Source organism: Takifugu rubripes, chromosome 7 (genome assembly GCF_901000725.2).
Source record: "Takifugu rubripes chromosome 7, fTakRub1.2, whole genome shotgun sequence".
NCBI lineage: Eukaryota > Metazoa > Chordata > Actinopteri > Tetraodontiformes > Tetraodontidae > Takifugu > Takifugu rubripes.
The window spans coordinates 690,653-715,221 of NC_042291.1; the positions used below are offsets into that span (position 1 = coordinate 690,653).

Here is a 24,569-nt window from a genome sequence, read left to right on the forward strand (position 1 = left end):
CTACCATCAAAGAGAACAGAAAAGAGAAAGAGAGCTGCAAATGTGGCAAAAAAAAACCAATCCCTTTACATACAAAGGTATTTTATTAAGATAAAAATTACTACATATAAATGTACGTGCTTTTAAAGGAGACCTAAGAGAAATCTCTTAAATCCATACCTTGAAACCAGGCCATCACTTGCAATATCCATTATCTAACATTAATAAAATAAACACAAACATCTAAAGTGAAGCATTTGTGACACACACAAAACAGAAATGATCATTTATGGCATTCAGGAAAATGGGGAAAAAAAACCTGTGGGTTTTATAAGGTATTTGTTCTGATTTTAAATTTAGGTGGCTGCAACCTTAGAAGGAAAAAGAAAAACAACCCAAAACATTTGAGCTGACTTTAGGCTAACGTTATTATGGTCTGCTTGGTTCACAAGCTTAAGTCTTATCAGTGCCAGTGGCAGCCAGCAAAGGGTGATAACTCATTTCCAGACAGAGCCTGAGGTAGCTGCAGTGAGCTCCAGCAAGCTGCAGTACAGGCACGTTTACCATGGAACTGATCCAGAGCTTCTTTTCTTGATAAGCAGAGAATGCTCTTCAAATGAAAGGCTGGTAACAACTTCAAAAGTAAAGCCAACAGACAATTTAGCAGTATTTTTTTTCACCCCAAACTGAGACAAAAGAGTAGACAATTTGTTAGAGATATTTCAGAGATAACAGTATGAAGCTGATGTAAGCTCAGTGTTTTTATGACTGAGGAACCAGGAATCTGGAACAAGTGTGCAACTTGTCCTGATGCTTCTCTTTAACATCACACATGGTTGTATGTAGAGAGGAAGTTCATGGGACGACAGTGTAGGGTTGATAGGGTAGCATCTTTTGTCGTTCGTTGATGGCGTAAATCCACGCGGGCTTGACAAAGTTCAGACTGCTGTTCTCCATCAGCGCCTGTTACAAGAGTAGCAGATGTGACATAATGAGGGGGTCAAACAATATTCTTTGGTGTAATATAACCAACTGTTACAGTGAGATATTAAATCTGAGAGCTGAGACTGAACAAAAAAAAAAGAGAATTGACATCTGGGTGTCATTTAATGGGTAAAACATATCACATTCTGAGGTTTGTCTTTAAATTGAGATTAAAAGAAAGCAGTGCATTTGCTTCAATTCAATGCTTTTTCTTATATATACTTTTTTTAAACTTTTTTTAAGGTGATTAGGTCTCCAATTTTACAAAAACTAAGTCTTAAATTTCAACTCACATCCTCAAAGGAACTGTGCCACCCTTCACTGGTCACCACAAACTGCACCTTCTCCGTCATGTAGTCCTCAATCACTCTACAGAGGAGACAGTATTATTATTTGCAAGGAATTCATTTCCATTCCAAACAGAAATGATTAAAGGTGTGATAGATATGCATACCCATTAAAAGCAGTGATGTATCTCAGCAGCAGGCGCCTCTCGTTGTTCGGAAATTTACCATAAAGGAGAAAGTGCCTGCCGCTCAGGAACTCTGAAGGAATACAGGTACGGAAGAGAGACAACAAAACAGGATACAGAGAGATGAAGGTTTTTGAATAAAAGGGAGCATAGAAAACAAATATTTGTTCATTACTCTCAGTCTTTGTAGGGTGTGCTGGTTAAGGAAGGGCAGTCCTTCCTGCAAATTTGATTTGAACGAGACAAGACGAGGACGCAGCGATAACAGGTATACCTGGTAAATCAGGGATCGGGTGGTCTTGCTCAGCTTCGGCATCCGTGTTTTCATCGGTTGATCCTCCGTATGGATCTTCCTCTTCCACAGACTTTTTTTGTGCTGCTGCTTTCTTCCGCCTGCTCTCATTTTCGACCCTATTGCAAGGACACATAGAAGGATTCATTTTTATCTCATCTACTATATAATTCCACAGAAGCAACCTCTTAACTTGCTGCCTTGCAGCAATGGGGGAGAAAGCTTGATTGAAATAACTGCTGCTATCAGCCAAGCCCAACATGAGATTCCTCTGTCTCACGGTCATTACTCCACGTTGAGCAAAATCCACTTAAATACAAGCACAGGAGTTGCTCATTTCTGTAGCTTGTGCAGATTTGTAATAGATAGTTCTGTGTAAGTAGTCAATATAACTATTCCACCTTCATCTTTGAGACTGTGTTCAAAGAGCTGATGTTGCTATTTTAGGTTTGTGCAGTTATTAGTGCGGAGAAATGTTGTATCCAATAAATGAATAAATTGTAGTAAATGTTCATCAATAGCAAGATGAGTTAAACAAGTTATGAATGCTTGTCGGCAGGTTGCAGAGAAGCAAGAGTGTAGTGTTTTGATTTTAGAGTTATTCATGTTTACTGACAGGGATTTCTAATCAATGGTTGGTTTATCTGTACAGCAAAAATATTGCTGTTATTCTAGTAGCAAGGGGAGATGCCAGGCTACCTTCAGAGCACTGCCAAGGTACCCTTACGCAAGGAACCAAACCCCCAAATGCCAATATATGATCCTGCGATGAGATGGCGCAGCACCTGACCCCCAGAGGGATAAAGCAGTCAAGAAAAACTATATAAATAAAAATAATAATAATTCCAGCAATGCAAAATTCCCACACTGGTGTGGTGGTACAGAGATGCACCGCTTGGACAAACTAAAGCAGATCATGTTGGTCCCAGCTGGACTGTTTCCAAAAGAACCACATTATTGCCACATTATTGAACATTTTAGTTTAACTGTTCAATCACATTCACAGGAATGCCCCACCTAGCAGGCCAGCCAGCCATAACCAATACCACCTCCAGGAATGTCTCAGTAGTAAGGAAGTATAAAAGCATCAATGGTGTGGTTTTACCTCTGCAGCTCATCCTCAGTGTCGACAGCAGAATCATCACCTGAGAAAAAAACAATTACATCATATGATGAAATTAACCTCAAAGACTAATCGTCCCATGTGTTGTTCAAAGAAAAAAAAAATAAGGATGTCAAATTAAAGTGGTGCTCCACTATGTTAGGAGGGTCAGTGTTTGCTGCACACACTCACTCATGCAGCCTGCTGCTTTAATTCTGGATTTGCATTAACATAGAAATGAGAATCATGTCCAAGTCCCTTCACAGTGAGTTCCTTTTGCCTTCAACAGTCCCTGTAGGTGTGCTCTTGGCATTGTGGCATTTGTTAACTCATCCCTTGGAGTGTGTAATCAATATCTTTATGTCTTATGCCAAACTCACACTGTCTCACCGTCACCTATAGGTCTTTCTACCCCCCCCACCACATATTTTCCTAAAACTGACAATGTTAGAGGAAAAGGCAAATGACAATTTCAGCATTTAAAATTTCACAGTAAAAAATGACGGCAACGATCAGTAAATCGGTATATTAATCAACCAACTGCATGCAAACTGCATGCAAACACACACACACATACAGTATATATGTGTGTGTGTATATACATACATATGTATGTATGTATGTATGTATGTATGTATGTATGTATGTATGTATGTATGTATGTATATATATATATGTGTATGTATATACAATTATATATACACACATATACATACATATATATGTGTATATACATGTGTATATACACACACATATATATATATACATATATATATACACACACACATACATATATACATATACAGTATACATATATACACACACACACACATATACGTGTGTATATATATATATATATATATACATACACACATACATATATACATATACAGTATACATATATACACACACACACACATATACATATATATATATATACACACATACACACAAATGTATTCATTTTCATTACATTATTTATCACTTGCAGGTAAAACATTTGATAAAAGGCTCTTCCTATATCACTCAATAGTAGTGGTCCAGTTCTCCACAACACCTTTAATTACTTTGATATAGCCTGTTAATTAGTTTTCAGTTACGTCTTAAAAAGGAGAATTTTTGATTTCATACAAGACTCACAGGAGCATATTCTTTTTAAGGTTTATTGGCTTCATTGACATTTGTTGTGATAAAGTGTAGCCAACCATGGTAGAAAGATGAGCCAACCAACGCAGACGAAGCTCTATGCACCTATTAGATCTGATCTTACCCAGAAAGCCCTCGTCTTAGAGAGGTTCTGCCAATTAGACCAAAAACAGGGAACTTATTTTGAAACCATTTGATTCATCTTAATCAAAAATACCACATTCCAGAAACTCTGATGCAACGTTAGACCTGGACATCAAAAAATGTTTTAAATAAAGTCTCTATAAGACTCAAAACATCATTGAAAGACTGAAAAACTAGCAGTTTGCATTAAGCCACACATTATTTCCAGCCCAATAATGTGCAAAACACCAGGGGAATCTAACGTAGTATTCTTTATTTGGTGGAGATATTTATGTTATGGTGTGAAGATGATTAATGTAGCAAAAAAATCCAACCTGGTTCATCCAAATCAGTTGAGCCAGCAAACTCATCTTCAATCATTAGTTTTTGTTTGATGTTAGGGGTCATTTTTCTCTCCTCCTGGGGAGGATGCAGACATCAGTGAGAAAACAGCATTAAACCCACTGGCAAATTAAGAAAGATTTTTTTCCCCACCAAAATCGAATGAACTTTTACCTTTGTGTCCACTTCCTCTTCACTTTTATCATCTACTTCCATTTCACTCTCTGAGCTCGACTCTGGTCCATCCATCAAATATCTGCAAAAAAAAGGTGGAGTTGACGGTGGATTGATTAAACGCCAGCAAACCAGCTGCCACGCTGTCCGCCTCCCTCTCCGTTTACGAGAAACCTTTATGTTTAAAACCTTATTTACAACATTACTACTGTATATATTTAATATTAGATCCCCATGCAGTCGCCACAAAAAACCAACAACATCCACACCTGCAAGAAAGTTGAGGCGACAGTATGCGTCTCTATTTTAACACGGCTCTGCTGGCTCACAGATTGTAATAAAGCAAAAGAAGAAGACACTGTCCTCGAGGCAATTTAGGACAACGTGGACACAGGTCAGGGAGAAAGCATATTTGTTGAGAACGGTCAAAGCAGAGACATGCAGGTGCATAACAAAGGGAACGGTGAAACATTAAGATATTGAGTTATGACTTCAAATGGGGCTAAAGCAATCTGTGACATGGTCTAAATATTTACATCAGCCCACAATTTGGATTAATCTGGGAAGAAAAACATTCTGGTTATTATGACTGTGACTGTTATTTTGGATTCACCACAAAAACAGTTTTATAATCCCGCATTTGAGGCTTGGCTTTAATGAGAAAATGTCCTTGTTTATTCAAATTTATTGTGTCAGGATGCTGTAGACCCACTTGAGTGTTTACTGCTCTCTCTCTCCAGTTTCTATTCTCAACTGGAGGAAGCATTTCTGGGTTGCTTTGCTATCTTCTCTTTAACATGCACACTGTGGAATATGCATCCATGTCAGCTGCGTGTTTGCCACCAGATGCTCGTTGGCAAATGCGTGTGCGATAGTTTAAGTGCGAGTGTGCGTATTTGTTAAGGTGCTCATCATCAAAGTAAGTGGCCTTTTAATTACCCATCACAGATGCACCTTTTAAATAAGGAATACACCCACAATGGTGAACACTCTGGAGATAACAATATTGGTGGAGGACAAGCGAATGGATTATTCTATAAAACACGAGGGGCAGCTGAGTTGGGGGATTTTCACAAATGTTATAAAATAACTGATATTTGCAACTGCGTGACGACACAACCTGCAACACATACCGTCCTGAAATTCTGAGAAAACCTATAGCTCATATCGGTAATGTATACTTTAAAAGCATCACCTTACAGCCTTCTTAAGGACTGTAGATTGTTTAAAAGGTCCAATTATCGACTGAATCATATCCAGATAAATGATCTGAAACAATGGAAAATGAATCACTGCATATTATTTATATAAATACAAAAACAAACTCAAAAAATTGTGTGAAGGTCTTTTTTTGCTCTTTGAGCAGAAAACCTGTCAGGCACCCGATTCCAAATGTGCTGTGTGGAAACTTAAAAGAAGAAAAATAAGGAAACTTCTGTTTTTGATTTTTTTTTTTTTAACAATTTAAAGGTGTCATGATCTCTGATGTTTAATAAATCAACTAATACGTAGTGAATCATCAGTCCTGAAAAGTGGAAGTTTCTTTTTAAAAATTGCTCACCAGAAATAGAAGTATCAAACAGAAATGCTGACCAGAAATGGTGGATTTGTTTTTCCTTAAACTACTTTACATATATCATGTGTTAATTTTTAACTCAGCACAATAATAGTATTTTTAGTGTACCACACTGCAACCTAAAGAAGCAAAGCTATTTTACTTTTCTGTCAGATGGCTGAAATACAACACAGCTAATGCAATAGTACTAGTACTAGATTTCATTCAGTATTATAGTGGGAGGGTGGTTTTAAAACCAAGGTCAGCAGTGCGCAACAGAAAATAACAGCATGAAATTTTAGTTCCATTTTAGTTGCCAAGCTTAGTACAGTGCAACAACTACACAGCTATTGAAATTAATATCTCCAAGCTCCTTCACGACGCTCTGTACTGCATTATTGAGGAGACTAGATGTGGAGTGATGCCAGAAGACCTTGATGTTGCAAAAGCTGCCCTTGTAATGAGTCATATAATTAGGGAGCTCTTGGAGCCTGCTGGGCTGAATTCATGATCACAGCAGGCATCAGCTGCACAAGGTTACAATGATCTCTGTCAGAAGTGGACGCCCCTGCTGTGAGGAGCATTTCTGCATGTATCGCTCGGTGGTGAGTGCTGCGCACAGGTTGCACTATTAACAGAGGAAGTGGCTTTAGAGAAAGTACTAATCTGATGTGTGTTCATTCGCTGGATACACAGCCCATGTTAAAATCATGCTGTTACCCTGGAGTGTTGCCCTTTTAGATGCTGAATCCCCTTCTACCTGCTCCTCTGGTTGAAGCTTTAAAAAATTCATTGTTTTTCACTTTTTCTTACCGTTTGTAAGATAGCTTCTGTTTTCTCTTATGACAGTCAATCACCCATTCCTTTCGCACGATAAAGCCCCCTGCTGCTTTCACCTGGCTGTATTTGGGGGTGTTGGCAAAGGCACAGCTGGAGATTAATGGGCCAAAAGAGAGAGAGAGAGAGAGCGAAAAAGAGAGACACTTACATCAGTAAAGAGATCCTAACAAGTGAAACTGACAACTTTGACAGCAAGGATCAAGATGCAATCAAACTGAATTAGTAGAGTGCTTAAAGCACTGTTACGCAATCCTGTAATCTGATGTGAAAAAACAACTATAGATAAAAATATCTCACCCTAGAAGTCACCCTTTTCACTTTAAAGTCGAAGACTTTAAAGTAAAAAGGCTGATATTTCCAAGGTATTTAGTGTCGCTGTCATACACCGTCAGGATTTTGTTTGCTTATCAAGATATTATAATGTTGTTTTTAAAGACTGCAGGTCAAATTTTCCACCAACTTATACTATTATATAATAAATAGAGGGGTTTTAAACATTTGCTGATTTTTTCTGGATGCACCACCAGGATGCTGGATTCTTAAGTCAAATCTCACACTGGCTCAAAGTGTGTGGCACGGTCACATCATGCAAACTATGACAGGACATGATAAATGCACTCGTAGGATCAGGATTGTACAGCCTGTCTAATTCTCTTAATGAGTATCTAGTTCTGTGGGGGTAACAATCTCCACAGTGGCACAGAGAAATCTTCATCTTATCTGGAGCATGAATCAGTGGACGAGGAGATTGAGGAATTAGACCTCTGCATTTCAAGCCAGTTTGCATACATGGACATGACATGTTACCATGCAGCCATGCAGATACGTAGGTTATAACTTAACGAGTAAATCTGATTTGATTTGAAGTTGAAAAATAATTGATTTGAGCAGAAATATGTTGAGATCACAAGTGATGCAATGAACCTTCTAGAGAAGGTTGTGGTGACTCAGTTACTGGAGCACCTGCAGAGAAACAGCCTGTTTGAGATGTTTCAGTCAGGCTTTAGAGATCACCACAGCACAGAAACAGCACTTCTTAAAGTTACTAATGATCTTCTCATAGCTTCAGATCATGGACTGGTCTCTATGCTGGTTCTGCTGGATCTCAGTGCTGCTTTTGATACAGTTGATCACAGCATCCTGTTACATAGACTGGAGCATGTGATTGGCATTAAAGGGACAGCACTAGACTGGTTTAGATCATATTTATCTGATAGATACCAGTTTGCTCATGTCCATGGTGTTCCCTCCTCATACAGTAGGGTTAGCCATGGAGTTCCTCAAGGTTCTGTACTTGGACCAATCCTTTTCACCTTGTACATGCTTCCCTTAGGGAACATTATTCGACAGCATGGGATAAATTTTCATTGTTATGCTGATGACACTCAGCTTTATTTATCCATGAAACCAGGGGAGACAGAGAAGTTAGTGAAGCTCCAGACCTGTCTTAAAGACATAAATTCCTGGATGTCTTCAAATGTCCTCCTCCTTAACTCAGGGAAAACTGAGGTCATGGTCCTGAACCTCTCAGGGATAGATTAGATCACATGATCACTCTAGATGGTATCTTATTAACATCTAGTCTCTCTGTGAGGAATCTAGGAGTAACTTTTGACCGAAATCTCTCCTTCAACTCACATATTAAAACAGTCTCTAGAAGTGCCTTTTTTCACTTGAGGAACATCACAAAGATCAGGAAACTACTGACGCGGCAGGATGCTGAAAAGTTAGTCCATGCATTTGTTACTTCCAGGCTGGACTATTGTTATCCTTTATTATCAGGGTGTCCAAACAACTCTTTAAGAAGCCTCCAGTTGATCCAAAATGCTGCTGCCAGAGTTCTGACAGGTATTGACAAAAGAGATCACATAACAACTGTACTGGCGTCTCTTCATTGGCTGACCGTTAAATTTAGAATAATTTTTAAAACCCTTCTTTTAACCTACAAGGTCCTCAGAGGCCTAGCTTTATCCTACCTGGAGGAGCTAGTGATACCTTACCAGCCCAATAGACCGCTCCGCTCTCAGAATGCTGGTCTACTTGTGGTCCCCAGAGTCTCTAGGAGTAGAATGGGGGGCCGTGCATTTAGCTACCAGGCCCCCCTGCTGTGGAACCAGCTCCCTGTCCAGGTACAGGAGGCTGACTCCATCTCTATTTTTAAGATCAGACTTAAAACCTCCTCTTTGAAAAAGCTTATTGTTACTAATTCTGCAGTTCCAGTTACTATCATAGACAAGACAAACTATCAAACTTAGGGGGTCGTCTAATCATTAGGTTAACATCTTAGCTATGCTGCTATAGGCCAAGGCTGCCGGGGTCCAGAAACATGATCACCTGACAGGCCTCTGTCACCCCACTGGGAAATCCTCTCCTCTCCTCTCCTCTCCTCTCCTCTCCTCTCCTCTCCTCTCCTCTCCTCTCCTCTCCTCTCCTCTCCTCTCCTCTCCTCTCCTCTCCTCTCCTCCTCTCCTCTCCTCTCCTCTCCTCTCCTCTCCTCTCCTCTCCTCTCCTCTCCTCTCCTCTCCTCTCCTCTCCTCTCCTCTCCTCTCCTCTCCTCTCCTCTCCTCTCCTCTCCTCTCCTCTCCTCTCCTCTCCACCCAGCCGGCCATCAGCAGGAGGGTCCCCCTACATGAGCCTGGTCCTGCTCAAAGTTTCTTCCTGTTAAAGGGGAGTTTTTCCTTGCCACTGTTGCTTGTCTGGGGTTAGGCCCTGGGATTCTGGAAAGCGCCTTGAAACAATTTTGATTGTAAAAGACGCTATATAAATAAAGATTGATTTGATGATTAACGTGAGGAATGAGTGCGTTTCACTAGTTTTCTGTTGGGAAAAAAAGAAATTAGTTCTAATAATAAGTTCTACATCCATCCATGCTGATAAACAAATCTCACTCTTACATGAGGTGTGTGGAGTCGGGTGTCCAATCGGGTCGATATTTGGCCCCCATTTCCAAAGCCTTTTCCCTCAGCTCTCCCCTGAAAGGGTTTTGGAAACCACTAAGGACAAACACGACCCCATCCATGAGCCTATTGATTGGGACCTGCTCCACACCCGAGGATTTGGCTTTCTGCTGTTTGGGGGTCTTTTCAGGTTTTGGCAAGCTCTCCCTCTTCTTCTCAGTAGACTTTTGTGCAGGGGATGCTGAAAGGAAAAGAATGAAGGGCTGGCCATATATACTATTTGTAACATAACAGCCTTGGTTTTCGTATGTATGAAAAACACTATCTATTCTTACTGTAACCTTTAAAGCACTTATAGTAATTACCCTCTTGATTTTATGGACAAACAATAATACCAAAGCAGCAGGGCACCAAACCTTACCTTTTTTGGCAGAGGGGCTTGGTGTGCTGGCTGTGCTTGGCTTGTGTTTCGGTGTTGTTGCTTTTGCCTCAGGTGAGACAGCTGGGCTCATTTTCTTTGAGGGAGGAGGCCCAGAGGCAGACTGCTGCTCTTTGCTGAATTCAAATTTTCTTTTAGCTGGTGGCTACAAGAAAGCAATTACTGTTCACAAGCCATAAAAACCACCCTGACGGAGAATTCTAAATAATGGTTTCCTATATGTTTTTGGCAGGTGTGGGGGGAGGAGATAGCTTCCACATTCTTACAGCTGAGCATTATAGCTGAGCATTGCTATTAATTATGAGTATTAATGTTCTCAAATCATTAAGTAAAATGAACTGGCCCTAAAAACAGCACTTTAAAACGCTCAAAAGAACACACTCAAAAAGGTGTAGGATAATGGATGAGCCAGCTAACTTTTGGCAAGCTAACTTGCAAGCATAAATACATATACAGTGTTGGGGTGACTTGTTTACAATCCTCATTAGGAAAGGCAAGGTGATAAAAAAGCTTTATAAATACCCAGACGCTTCTAATCCTGCCCCAATAATCAGCAGTAATGGGTCTCTAGAAAAGCACATTAGAACCCCTGACAGCTACCTGCTACCTGGTTCGATTAGACCTAAATATGGCCTCCATTAAAGAGTCACCAGAAGAAAACCTCTGAGTTCTTACTGAATACTCAATTAAATTTTGAATAAGACGCGCAAAAGAGCATTTACACAAGCCTGATACATTTTAGAAACAATTTCTGTGGACTGATGAAGTTCAATAGATGTCTTTGACTGATCATTCATGTTTTTGGTTCCATCTCAGCTGCCTTTGGCGGAGAGGCTGGGAATACTCAGGACAAGTCACCAGTTTATCACAGAGCAAACACAGAAAGACAACCAACCATTTACACTCATGCCTAAGAAAATTCACCCATCCCCCAATGTCTGTCTTTGGACTGCAGGAGAAAGCCAGAATACATGGAGAAAACCCAGACAGGTATGGGGAGACACTCAGTAAAGAACAGCCCCATATTATTGTTATTATTGTTGTTTTCATTCCGTCTCCTCTCTTGTCCATATTAACACACACCCTGTGTCACATAAAGTGTCTGACATGGATTCCATAAGTTGAAAGATTTCAACTTTGTTTTTGGGCTGCAGTTATTTAAACAAAGCTTTGCTTCATCTTTCCAGAATGTACATTAAAACACTCAAATCACAGTTTATAATGATTCTTATTGACTAAACTACCAATGGCTCATTTGGTAAAATGTCAGTTCAGGTTTTCAGGGCTGAAGAATATGGTTAGGCTGTGAGGTTTACTACCTGATTTGAGCCAGCGCTGGAGGAAGGTGCCTGGCCTGATGCACTGGAGCTGCTGCCAGCCTGCAGGGCAGCAGCTGCATAACTTAATTTCTGACTCTGTGGAGAAACTAAAAAGAAAAATGGGCTCAAATCCTATTAGGGAACAAAGTACTTTGATAAAAAAAAAATCATTGGTTCCATGTTTTTAGGACCAACTTCAAAAGCAGCTGTTAACAAGAGCACTAGTTATTATTTTTCTTTGTTCTATGTTTTTTGAACCCACAAGAATTAAATACAGGTTTTGTAGATGATAAAACCAAAGAGCTTTACCTTTGACAGAAGTGCTGGACTTTGTGGCATTGTCTCGACTGAAGAAGAGACTGCCAGGCTGAAGGCTGGACCCAGTAGAAGGAGACTCATCTTTCACCCTGAACTGTCCCAGTTTTGTCATTTTCTGAGAATTAAAAAAACAAAAAACAATGGCATCAGTTCAAAGAGATAAAACAAATTAATTCACCACAAAGTTGTTTGGTTTACTAGTACTAAACTCTTCCCACAACAAACCAGTCTCAAGTCATGTCAGATGACATGAAAAGCAAGATAAGTGTATTCAATTGAAATTCTACAATTCTCAAAAGTACTTTCAAATCAGCACACAGAAACATCACTAAAATGTACATTCTGATATATTAAGAATAAAGCCATGACTCACTGGTGAGGATGCTGGTGGAGGGTCATCTTTGTCAGGTGGTGAGTGAAACTTTGCAAAGGCCAGTCCGTATGCTATGGTCTAAAATGGTCATGAAGGAAATCTTTTAGAATTATTTTAAAAACTACTAAGTAAACTACTTACTGCACATTCTCTTAACTGAACTTCTTACTTCTATAACAATAATAACATCAGCCTCTACACCTGATTCTATTGGAATCTATTCTATTCTAAAAACCTTCCAAAATGCTCATGTTTTACATATTCTGTATGTGGCTTTAAATGGCAGGGCACTGACCTTGCTGTATGGCTGGGTGCACACAATTTTTACCCTGTCCCACTTTTCGTGTGCTGTGCTTTTCTGCAGCTGGTTTGGCCCAAAGAAACGAACACGGTTCATGTTGGTGCCATTGCGGCTCTCCGTTGGGGACATGAAGGAAGACGTCACCAAAAGAACCTAACAAAGAGGAGAGATTTATGTGAATAAACTGAAAAGGCATTAAATGGATGTCCATATGTTGGTGATTTAATTTGCAAGAATACCTCATAATCCTGGTCTCTGACAACAGAAGAATTCCCCACCAAGATCTCAATGAAAGCTGATCCTTCATTCCCAATATCAATACTGTGAATCTGCTCTTCCTTCTCAAACTAAGAATAAAAAGAGAAAACAAACACAGCATTAACAGAGCTTAAACAGTAAAAGAAAGGACAGATACAAAACACAAAATGATGCAATCTTTCCAAACTTACAGTTTCTCTGACACACATACATTGCATGTGCGATCATAGTCTAACAATCCTGACACCAATTTTTACAATTTAAAATCAAGTGTTTGGGTTATTTTATTATGCCAAATTGTAAAATACTTTTTCAAAAGCTGATGCTGGTTTTGTACCTTTTTACAATCCGCTGTAAATTACAGAAACAATGAGTGAAATTATTTCCATTTCATATATAGGAAACATTCAATGCGACATCTCTCAGGAAATGTTTGTGAAATACTTTTTGAAAAATTCGATGCGGCTTAGCACTAATACATAATTGGGAGTAAATGATAATAACGATAATCACTGATGTGCAACTTAGCAGGTGAGCAGTGAGAGGAAAAAATGTACCGGTACTTTGAAATTTGCTGCACCAGAGAAACACAGTAAAATAGCTGGGAGACAGTACATGTTTAATAAAATGACAATAATACATACATCCATCATAAATGTTGCAACTTGAGGTGAAAAGGCAGAAGCATACCTGCAGAATGACTGATATTTGTTTTTCTCCGGGCCTTGCTGCTTTCCACTTTCTGTAAGTGTCAAAGTTTAGGAGGTTTTCTGCCCTGTGGGTCTTGTTCCAACAAAACATGCGAAGGGAAAGAAGGGTCACACCTGAATAAGATTCTGGAGATTACGGTTTTTAAAAAGTAGACATTTAAGTCGCAATTTAACTTACTGGATCCTCAGTACTGCAAGACACGACGTGTTTGAGTTCTATTTCAGGCATTTTGTTAAATCGTTGTAAAACCAAAACAGACCCGCTTTTGGAAATAGAGCCACAATAGACACACCACAAAGCACTATCGTTGCCAATTAACAAACCACGAAATAGATGCCGCAGATTGTCCTTTGGGTGATAACGATCTCCACATTGAAAAATAAGGAAAATCTGTTTATTCTCATTGGACTATTGAAAACAGTAAGGAGACAAAATGCTAGCAAACAATAGACGGACTGAACTTTTCGTAATTAGCCAGAGGACTTTGATGAATGGCTTTTCTCTAAAAAAATGGAAATGCTCTCTGTAGCTTATACATATTTCATTTAAGTGGTACTATAGTATGTCGGAAAATGAACTTTAATTCCTTTCAGATAAATACGTGTGAAAACGAACTCATTTTCCCACCAAAAGCCTGATGCTCGTCGACATTTGACGCAATTTCCGACTGACGGGTTCCGTCCAATGAGAGGTGTCAGTGTCTTCTTCTACTATAAAATTAACGGCGTATGCAGAGCTTTTCTGTCCCCAGTCGGTAGGAGAGTGTAACTACGTATAAAAATGCTATTTTACAATAGTAAAAATAACATGTAAACCATACATATCTGTATATGCATACGAATGTGTATACATATAAAGTATACGTATGCACAAATGTATACATGGGTTAGAAAATAACTGTAAAATGAATACACATTCACAAGCATGCACACGCACAACAAAACAGATGAGAAGTCAACATAAGTTTATTTGTTCTGGAGACATTATTGTCTTTGCTGCTTTTACACAAGAACCCTGAAATGGCACTGTTGGGATGCATGCTAAAGCTTTTACCTTTGTGGCTGCAGGGAAGATCTCATCTCATATTATAAAGCAACACATCTGCAGTCATTAATCTGCTATGACAAGAATACCCACATGGACACTGAAAAACAGCTTCCCATCTATATAACAGGTTACCACAATAATATAGATGAATTAGATCTTAAATTTCTGTCGTTATTTTAACATTGGAAAATTAAAAGGACACCATCAATTTTCAGCCATCTTGATTGACTTCTGGCTTTATAATACGGTACCTTTAAGAATGCATTTGTCTTAATGTTAAATCAAAAGTCTGTATATGGTATGTAAAAACTGGTCTTCTTAATTATTTAATCAGTATAGTAATGATCAGTATATTTTCACATTATGTCAAGTAGTTTTCCCTGGTGTGTGCCCTCTCCCCCTCCCTTCTGTTTTCTGTTGGCTGTCTAGTTTCAGGTCAGGCAGGGCGGCTCTCAGGCACACCTGAATCACATCACCAGACAATCATCTTCACCTGCCTCCGGCTTTAAAGCACTGGTTCTCACTTGCGTTTTTGCCGAGTTGTTTGTGTCTGCTGCTCCTAACAAAGGATTTCAATATTTTATCCCCATTCCATTCTGGTGTTAGATCAAATGTCTCCATCACAACAGCTCTTTTAAAATGTACAAATTACATCTTTGTCTCCTTCAATAGAGGCCAACTTACAGGTGGAAGTTTTATTTGCTTATTTAAAGTTTTTGATATGGTTGACCACTATCTACGTATAAATTGTTTTCTATCTAGCATATCTCCACAATAGAAGCCAATGTGTTTCTTTTCATGTTTCTCAGTCTAAGTAGTTGGTTGTTGATAAAGGTGTTCCACAGGGTTCTACCCTGGTACCACACCCCCCACCCCCCATTTTTTTTCAGTAATCTACCTCATTTAGGTAATTATGGTATTTTATGCAGCTTATACTGTTATTTATACTTTCAATTACAATATAGCTTAAATCCAACATTCCTTTAACATTCCATTAACTCTAATTTTGTCTTCACTAAATTGTTCAATTAACTGTTTTACATTCCCAATCAGAAAAAGGATTATCAACCATCATAGACTACGCCGATATCATTTATTAAAACTCCTATGCTACCGACCTCAAATCACTTAATGTTGTTTTTAATTCATTATGTAGGTTGGTTTTGAGTGTCCCTTCCGAAAGTCACTACTGCGTTCTGAACAATTCACTTAACTGGCTACAGCCCAAACCCAGAAGACATTTTCACTGGATTCTTTGAAAAAAAAAAAAAAAAGGTATTTATTTTAATTATTTGTCTTATTTTCAGATCATCTATATTTTCAGATCATCATATCCTCTGAGATATTTGCGATATCCCTTCTATTCTGTACACAACATTTCGAAAGAAATTGGCTGCAACAATCCAAATCTCCATCTGACTTGATCTTCCACTATTGCTCAGATCAATCTCCTCCTTTCACTGTTTCAAGACATTTCTTTTCAACCATCTCAAACTGCTCATGTCTTTAAATCATTCACCAATTCAACTTTGTTTGTGTCGTATACTGTAATATATGAGATATGTGGATGAGATTGATGAGGGTAAATTAGTTGTTTGTATTTTGTTTTAATGAAATGTAATGTCTTTATTGTACCACATTGTGCTGTATTGTTTTGTAATGTATTGCAATGTTTGTATGTCTTACTATGTAGCAAATGTTGTCTTTTATGTTTTATATTTCTGTATGTGTCTCTTGGAACCCCTCGAAAATTACATGTTGCATCTCAAGGGGCTATCCTTTAATAAATTCAAATTCAAATATTCAGTAAGTACAGGCTGGAAAAGCAAGGCAAACAGTGAATATCACAATGAGAGCGAGCTGCAAAATAATGTAGAAGTCAACTCATATCTGCTCAGAGGACTTCCAGGTAGATGGCTGTCTCTGCATCTGCCACAGCTCTATCATCTTCCTCTCTTACTTCTCTGACTCCCAAACCACCAATTCTGTCTACACCCACATCTCCTCCTGCTCCTCCTCTTCTCCTTGTTTGTCGTCGTCTTCTTCTTCTTTCCCCCCCTCTTCTGCCCATTGGACATACCTGGAAAAGGTTCATTTATATTGAATGCATTTGAGTAATTTGGATTTTTAGATGTTTCTTTATAGATAGCCATCACTCAGATAACAAAATACACACCTGCTTGGTGTGGACAAAGAGAGGTGTGGAGTTCTGGTAAACAAGCTGGTAGCTTCCATTGGTGTAGATATGAGTCACTTCTGTGCAGTTGATGTAAAGCGACATTTGGTCCGGAGAAATTCCCGTTCCTCCAGGGTACATGACTGGGTCATGGTTTAGAATTTCTCTGAGATGAACAGAAGATAGAAAAACTTTAAACTTATACCTAAACAAAACATTAAAAGGGACAATTTTACCAAGTACTTTTTAGCTCTTTTTCGGTAGCAGCAGCAGCAGCAGTAAAAGACCAACAGAAGCAGCAAAACTGAGCATATGGCTGCAGCAGGTATCAACACCATCAATAAGGAGAGCGTCTCTGTGTAAGGATAAAAAGGGGAAACTGTCAAAAGACCTGTGAAAACATGGCAACATTTTAAGCATTATAATAGAACACCAAATATTTCTATGGAAAGAATGTGCATACTTGAATGTCCATGAAAACACATTATTGATATATAGAGACTAGTTGTTGGATATTACAAGGTATGCTGTGGAAATAATAAAATATAAAATATGCAACGCTAGTGACATATAGTGTAGGGTTTTCTACTGGTATTATATGTAAATATATACATGCTCGTAGACACATTCACGTATGTTAAAATATATAGAACACTAACAAAAAGATTTGTGTGACCAGGACACAGTTGGTGAGAAATCAATCTATGTTCTAAGACAGTAATGTTCTTATGTTCCCATGTTCATTCATGCACATTGTGTTACACATACTTGAAATTTCCATGTGGGGTGCAAACAAGCTGTTAAAACAAAATCACCTCCTCCACCAGCAGGCAGCAACAGCAGCAGGGAGTCGTTTCCGAGTATGTTGACAGCAAAACAAATCACCGTCTGAGGTGCGTCCATGTGGCCCCTCAGAACAGCAGTTAGCTCGTCAGGCTGAGATGTTACAGATAAGTTGTAATCATGAGGTGGTACGGTCCCATTCACACTCCAGGTGACAGCTGCTTTCGGGTTGGAGTCGACCGAACAATGACATGTTAGCACCGAATCTTCCAGAACACAGGTGGAGGAGACCTGCAGGATGACCGGTTTGTCTGATGAGAAAGAGCAGATTTATTCATTCCTACACCTGTTGTGTTAAACTTAACATTGATTTTTATGCAATCTGATGTGATTTGTTTTGAAAATAATATGATTTTAGACATTTTGTTATTTTAGGAAGGAAGAAAAAAGTTAAGTGTGATATTAAATATGTAAAGGCTGCAAAATAAAAGCAATCAAAGATATCAGGGGTAATAAACAGCAATGCTCAGGAGATACTGAACTTGTTAATTGTAAGAACCTAAATATCAAGAAGGCTGGTTGATCAAGAGGTAGTATCTTCTACAGCTAAGATGAAAACATGGTAATTCAAAATCCCCCTCCCCAAAAAAAATAGTTTTACACAGAATGTTCAGCGGCGTAAGCTGGGACTCTCCTCGACCAATGAGGTTCTGTGCCGAGCAGCGCACCCTCATGTCTCGTGTGACGTTAAACACTCGAACCGTGTGCGTGCGCTGGCGGAGGTACATGGTGCGGCCCTGTTGGCTGTAAGACCAATGGTACTGAAATGCCGGTGGATCAGCTTTACATGTGCAGACCAACAAGGCGTTGCCCCCTTCCTTCACTATCTTGGACTCAACCTGAACTGCAACATCTTTGGGTGAAACTAGAAAGCAAATTGAAGAATTTAAAATGTGAACTTAGTGCATAATCTTTGTAAAATGGCAAGAATATACTCAAATCTCCTCACATGTCACGTGCAGATCCTTAGAGGCTGTCAGTGCTTTGGCTCCTGGGTAACTGGCTTCACATCTGAGCCTGGGCTTTACTCGGTGTGACACGGTGAAGGATAGAGAGGCCAACATCAAGGGTCTATGATGCTCTGGGAAAACTGTCTGTATCTCCGGAGGCTTAGTGATGTTCAGCTGATCTCCTCTCTCCCAAATCCATTGCAGGATGGGAGGTCTGGAGGGGCAGTAATAGTTGACCGAGCAGTTCACAGAGACCAGTTGCCCCTCTGTGGCTGCCAGCATGCCACTGATGATCGGAGCCTCTGGAGTATCTATCCTTGGAAAAAAACAATTTTTGATATAAAGAGCCGCCAGCACTTCCTAGGCTCTTGGCTCTTGTGCAGTGACAAATAAATTCATCAAGGAAACATGGTGAAATTCAGTGACATGACTATCACTTTCATTGACTGTGGAAAGTGGAAATAAATGTTTTAGTATCTTGAAGTTAAGTGCAACTCGTTCTAAATCTGCATATTTTGTCATTAAAATGTGTTTAAATTGTTTTCCTAATCCTTTTGGTCATTACAGACACATTAAGTTTAGTCTTGATGTGATTTGTGTAAATCATCCTGGCTTTATGATCAACCACTCACCCACAACATCCAAATTGAACCTCCTCGGCTTTCCCCAGAGAAAGTCATCAGCTCTCTTCAGAGCAACCTCGAACACCCGCGCATCATCCATTCGGATCCTTTCGATCTTTAGTGAGCAGTCTCCATTAGTGATTTGTCCAAAGAGGGCTGTGCGGCCGTGGAATTCTCTGCTCATCTGATCTTGGTCCTCACTGTTGAAAGCAGTACTGCGAAGAGGAAAGAAGTGGCTGCCACCTCTGAAACTCAGGCGGATGCTAACTGTTTCCTTCTTCGCTTTCCTGTGAAAATGAGGTGCTGGAGGAGTAAAAGAGCACGGAATAATGACACAGGAGCCTACCAGGGCTTGAATTTGGTCAGGGACGGATGGCACAAGAGTCTGAATGCCCCTACACAAGGCTGCTGTTGAGGCAAAGATCAGAAGTTGTAAAACACAAGCAAAAGAGGTAAAGAGGTTTGATGTAAAAGCGGCAAACAGTTTTTCCAAATCTAAATATTTATTTAGCCTAGTTTCTTCTTCAGGGCTACATTGTCTCTAGTCGCTAGATATTCTACAAAAGGCATGACAGAAAAATTTTAAACAATACTTCAGAATACCTTTTACAACGATGTGTAAAAAAAAAAAGCATTTTACAGTAATTTTAATTAGTTTATTGGAAAAGAAATCCTGATGTCTTGGAGATTGTGGGACAAAAACAAATAAAACATGTATGTAGCTACTGAAATACTCCAACTGCATACATGCTTCTAATGGGGTTGGGAGATGGAAGTATTTATTTTCCACATAAATCCATTAAGGTTATTATATTTATGATATTAGTAATGATCATGTGGCCTTAAATACCCTTGAAATCCATACAGAGATGTGAATCTGATACATATTTAAATTCCCAAAGGTTTTAATTACTTACCAAAAAGCAGAGGACACACAAAAAGGAGAGAATCCACAAGCATGATTGCAGCCCAGCTCTGGCAGCTGCAAAGACTGGAGGAATGGACACAGAGAAGGGGAAGTTGGAGTGTTTCATCGTCACTTCACCTGATGTCACCACATATCCAGTATTCTTGGTGTTATTTGTGCTTCTCAGACTCATTATTTAAATGCAGCTTTAGAGATGCCATTGGTGACCACAACAGAGGTTTAACATGCACAACCATGTGAAATACTTTATATTTTGCATTTCTCTTGTAAGGAAAGAACAACCCCAGCTTTTCTGTGTGACAGCACATGATAATGGATGACTCACGCTCACGCTTTTTTTGGATTTTTTCCTCCATCAGCTAAACGTACGTATTCCATTTTGTGACTGACATTACAGTCTCCACTCACCAAACATCTCACAGTGTGACAACAATCACTGAGGGTTGCAGACCCGTTTCGATTAATTATTAACATTTCTGTTGGGGACTGATTTATAGGATCAATATAAACATTGCTCCTGAAAGAAACTGGAACCCTTAAGGCATTTTAAAATGTGAATAAATTAGGAAATAAATAAATGTAAAGTACCACATGGTTGAGGGAGTACTGTGGCGTTTTAGGTAATAATTAGAAAAATACTAGGTATGCGTGTCAACTAATCCAATTTAGGGACAAAAACACAATTCCCTGAAACCTTGGAAGACAGAATCATCTGCACCATTGCTTTATTGGCTAGACGATGATGTTCTTCTATCGGACCAGTACCTATAGCTGTCAGATCATCCGCCAATGCAGTGATAGTTGGAGATGATGATGTGCACCAATGGGGAAGGAACTTTAAAATGCTTGCAGGTTTATTACAGCAGGTGTGGGTAGACAACCACTGACCAAACAATGCCCCCGGCTAACCAGTGCCCCCGCCTGTTACGCAGAAGGTAAATAGGTGTGATGACCCTATACTTTAAGGATGTGGGATTGAAAAGGTTTTAATTGACAATAAACCTGTATGGGTGAATCTTTGTTGTCTGTAACTTATAGCCGAAAATTTAACTTATAGCCTTTGCCATGTACAAAAATGCCCTATTGCTAAGCTGTTCATTAAAGCAACACTATAAAAATGCATAGTGCAGTTTATATGTTGCGCAACCAACTGACCAGCAGATGAACCCAAACATTTGTCCACCAAGCTTGCCAGCGAACAAGAGCATTTTGGTCCACCCAAAAGACTCACACCCAAAGTATAGAATTGGGATTTTTTTCAGTGATCAGTTTAAGCATTTACTGTTCATTAGCATTTTTGGGAGCTCATGTTGACACTTTCATACCTTAACACTGCCCTGAGCTCAGTTCAGGGGGAAGTCGGAGAGCAATTGTGAGCAAATGCCCTTTTGGATGGAGTTCCAGCAATTTGAAATGGTGCTCACTGTTATGAACTGTGCAGCATATTTTGGAGGAGTGGGTCCCAGTCCAGTCCTTGATCTGGATCTGGCCTCCCCTTTTTTTGCTGTGATTCTCTTGACACAAGCTGCAGAAGCTGTGATTCTCTTTAATGAATAACTCCCTCCATAACCACACTTAAATAATCCCTCTAATTAATCCAACCCTCAAATATTTCTTTTATTTAATCACAAAATATAAACTTCTTATACAAACTATCTTGACATGTTGCACAGGGGACGTCGACTGCTGACTTCCACTAAGTTTCTACAGTCTTCACACCACTAGATGGGGGCTCTTGTGGCTCCCCTAAATTTTGAACTCAGCATTTTTATATTTTGCTCTCTGGTGATGGAATAATATTCAGGCACAGAACAGCTCACTGATTTCAACAAAGCTGTTTTGAAAACTGGAGTGTCTTAGATCGTACTTTAATTTTATGCCTTGTCTATTCTGCAATCTGTATATCTCTAACTTTTTTTAAATTTCATTGTTTCCATTAGTTTCACCTTATTTCCACATTTTCAAATAATCAGACAAAATCGACTGAATTCATTCAAAACAAACAAATCTTAAAGGGAAACATTTATTTTTACGAGAAGATAAGCATGTTAAGCAACAGTTTATGGTTAAATGCATGAGTTTGGGAAATGGATGAATACATGTGTTCTGTGTTAAAAGGGTACCTGTCAAATACTAATACATTTCAATAATGCAACAGTAGATCAGTACTTTGAATAAAACAACTTTACTGCGACAGACATTTTATATAATGACTAAATACAGTATAATACATTTAGATGCAGCTAAAGTCTCCTTATATCATCAGCTGAGTTTATGTGTGAACTAAACATGGCGGAAGCTGCAGACTAGGAACTCTTGACATCACCAGTATCACAGTGAGGAACTGAAAACACAGTTGACCATCTCAGCAGAAACACTTCTTTTTAGATGCTGACGCAAGCTTTCAGTGCACCATGTGTTGTCCAAACAGTGCCATCTACTGAGTTGTCAGAATCAAGTTACATTCTGCCTGTCTATTGCCAGCATTGCTAGGAATGGCAGAGAAGAGGGAGGTTGAGACAGCTGGAGCAGCATCAAAGAGGAAATCTGTACCATTACACACTTTCAGAATGACTTGAGGAAGACAAACCTCAGACTGACTCTATGAAGAATGGTGGTGGAGAATAATGGACTCCCAAATGCAGAATACCAGAGAGAAGAAAACAGGCTGAAAAAGTAGAACTCCAGACTAATACTTTAATTAGGGGTCTGATGTGACTGCCTGATAAACCAAAATGTTATAAAAATGCTGTACGTCTTATTGAAATAAATTTTTAAATAGCATCCCAATTCACGCTCATTAAATACTCCCTAATGATGTAATAAGACATCACTGAGAACATTTAAATGAAAAATATTAAATGTCAACAGAATTTCAATCTATTTAAGTGTCATAGGCAGAAGCAGGACCCAGTTGCAACACACAAACCACAGAAGAACCTTCCCAGTGATTAATTAATAGTCTGTCCACGTAAGAGCACAGTGTAAGAACAGTGTCCAAAAATTCCAGGAAATAATCCCACAGGTCGATAATCCTCAGAAAAGAACACGTTGCAGGATGAGAAGAACTCAGGCAAACCAGAACAGCCAGGGAACAGGCAAAGTCAGATGGAAGAATAAGTAGTTTACCAGGGCAGGAGCAGGACAGGCAGGTCGAGAACAGGCAGGGTCTTAACCAGGAAAACAATCTAAAGAATAATGCTGGAGAGGGCATGAGCACACAAAGAAATCTGGCAAAGTGTGAGTGCCAGGGGCTGAAAAAGACCAGAGGGAGCTTGACGAGATGGTTTGTGTTGGGAGCAAATGGTACAGGCCTTGATGAATCCATGCATGTCCTCCTCCAGAGTGGCCCACCAGAAGTGTTGGAGGAGAAAAGCTCGTGTTCTTTGGAAAACAGGATGACAGGTGAGTCTAGAACCATGGGTCCACTGCAAAAGCCGGCGGAACAAACTAGCCATCAGGAGGGCGGGCGCTGTGGCGAGCCTACCCTTCAATGGCAGACTTCACTCTCACCTTGATCTTGAAGGACCTTGAAGGACTGGAACATTTTTATAGTTTTATATTTATATTAATATTCCATTTTTAATTTATTCTATTTTATCTCTTATTTTATTATATTTTTATTATCTTTAATAGGTTTAATGGGGTGTAATGGTGGTGGGAAATTTTGTACAGTGCTGTACGTTTCTTTGGAGATGCTAATTTCCCTGATGGACACCCCCTAAAGGGATCAATAAAGTACTCTTGAATCTTGAATCTAGAATCTCCCAAGAAAAAATGGCAACCATTTAGAGAATAGGAAGAATGAATTCAGGCTCTTCTCCTGGGTTCTCTCCCTTCTGGAACTGACGAGAAAGGGCATCAGGTTTCACATTGCGGGTAGCAGAATTGTAGGAGAGGGTGAAATTAAAATGGGCAAAGAACAGGGCGCAGCGTGTTTGACGCAAATTCAGTCTTTTGGCGGTCTGGATGAACTCCAAGTTCGTGTGTTCGGTCCACACTAGAAAAGGCACTCTGGCCCCCTCCAGCCAATGCCGCCATTACTCCAAAGGCATTTTAACAATCATTTCCCCAGTGTTGCTTACTGGAATTGGGGAGTGGCCAGGAGGCTACAGGAGAGACCTCGCTGGGTCCATCCAGATACAGCCCTAAGCAATGATGTATCCCAAAAAAGTCGCAGATGTGCAATGTGTGACCAGGGGCATCTTGGGATGGTGAGCAGATTAAAAGAGCCCCACAGGTGGTCAGTCGGAGGACTTCCCTCGGGCAGATACCGGACAGGTAGCGACAAAGGACTTAATGCCCTGGGACATAGAAGGCCACTATAATTGTTGCTGGACGAAGCAAAGGGTCTGGGGTAGCCTGGATGGCAACTGA

At 39.6% G+C, this 24,569-nt stretch overlaps 2 protein-coding genes across 3 annotated transcripts; both read right to left on the minus strand.

The window, feature by feature from the left end:
* Positions 1–657: 657 nt before the first annotated feature.
* xrcc1 (X-ray repair complementing defective repair in Chinese hamster cells 1) lies at positions 658–14,299 on the minus strand. Its single transcript, XM_029839235.1, has 17 exons — positions 13,803–14,299; positions 13,605–13,697; positions 12,896–13,003; positions 12,651–12,809; positions 12,356–12,433; positions 11,974–12,097; positions 11,665–11,771; positions 10,328–10,490; positions 9,904–10,147; positions 6,983–7,099; positions 4,615–4,696; positions 4,434–4,518; positions 2,833–2,872; positions 1,710–1,846; positions 1,418–1,508; positions 1,257–1,332; positions 658–942 (listed from the first exon to the last, which is right to left on the minus strand). Exons 1-17 carry the CDS (start codon positions 13,851–13,853, stop codon positions 835–837), a joined length of 1,863 nt encoding a protein of 620 aa, XP_029695095.1. The 5' UTR covers positions 13,854–14,299; the 3' UTR covers positions 658–834.
* A 2,140-nt stretch (positions 14,300–16,439) lies between these two features.
* Positions 16,440–20,589, minus strand: LOC105416614 (sialic acid-binding Ig-like lectin 5). 2 transcript variants are annotated; one of them, XM_029839439.1, is made up of 10 exons: positions 20,518–20,589; positions 20,182–20,255; positions 19,611–19,672; positions 19,274–19,479; positions 18,641–18,952; positions 18,293–18,556; positions 17,664–17,942; positions 17,092–17,203; positions 16,849–17,014; positions 16,440–16,752 (listed from the first exon to the last, which is right to left on the minus strand). In XM_029839439.1, exons 1-10 carry the CDS (start codon positions 20,546–20,548, stop codon positions 16,567–16,569), a joined length of 1,692 nt encoding a protein of 563 aa, XP_029695299.1. In that variant the 5' UTR covers positions 20,549–20,589; the 3' UTR covers positions 16,440–16,566. The 2 variants fall into 2 exon arrangements, with proteins under 2 accessions (XP_029695299.1, XP_011603395.2); XM_011605093.2 differs by having other exon boundaries at positions 19,274–19,672; positions 20,518–20,538.
* Between the last annotated feature and the right edge of the window lie 3,980 nt (positions 20,590–24,569).

Excerpts from the sequence above, each read along its gene's own strand:
- xrcc1 (XM_029839235.1), bottom strand. The coding sequence starts at position 13,853 with ATGCCTGAAATAGAACTCAAACACGTCGTGTCTTGCAGTACTGAGGAT. Across the intron at positions 12,810-12,895 it reads TCAGAGACCAGGATTATGAG|GTTCTTTTGGTGACGTCTTC; the intron begins GTATTCTTGCAA and ends CCTCTTTGTTAG. Across the intron at positions 4,519-4,614 it reads AAGAGGAAGTGGACACAAAG|GAGGAGAGAAAAATGACCCC; the intron begins GTAAAAGTTCAT and ends CATCCTCCCCAG.
- LOC105416614 (XM_011605093.2), bottom strand. The coding sequence starts at position 20,224 with ATGCTTGTGGATTCTCTCCTTTTTGTGTGTCCTCTGCTTTTTG. Across the intron at positions 19,673-20,181 it reads TGTGTGTCCTCTGCTTTTTG|CAGCCTTGTGTAGGGGCATT; the intron begins GTAAGTAATTAA and ends TTGCCTCAACAG. Across the intron at positions 18,953-19,273 it reads GTTCAATTTGGATGTTGTGG|ATACTCCAGAGGCTCCGATC; the intron begins GTGAGTGGTTGA and ends TTCCAAGGATAG.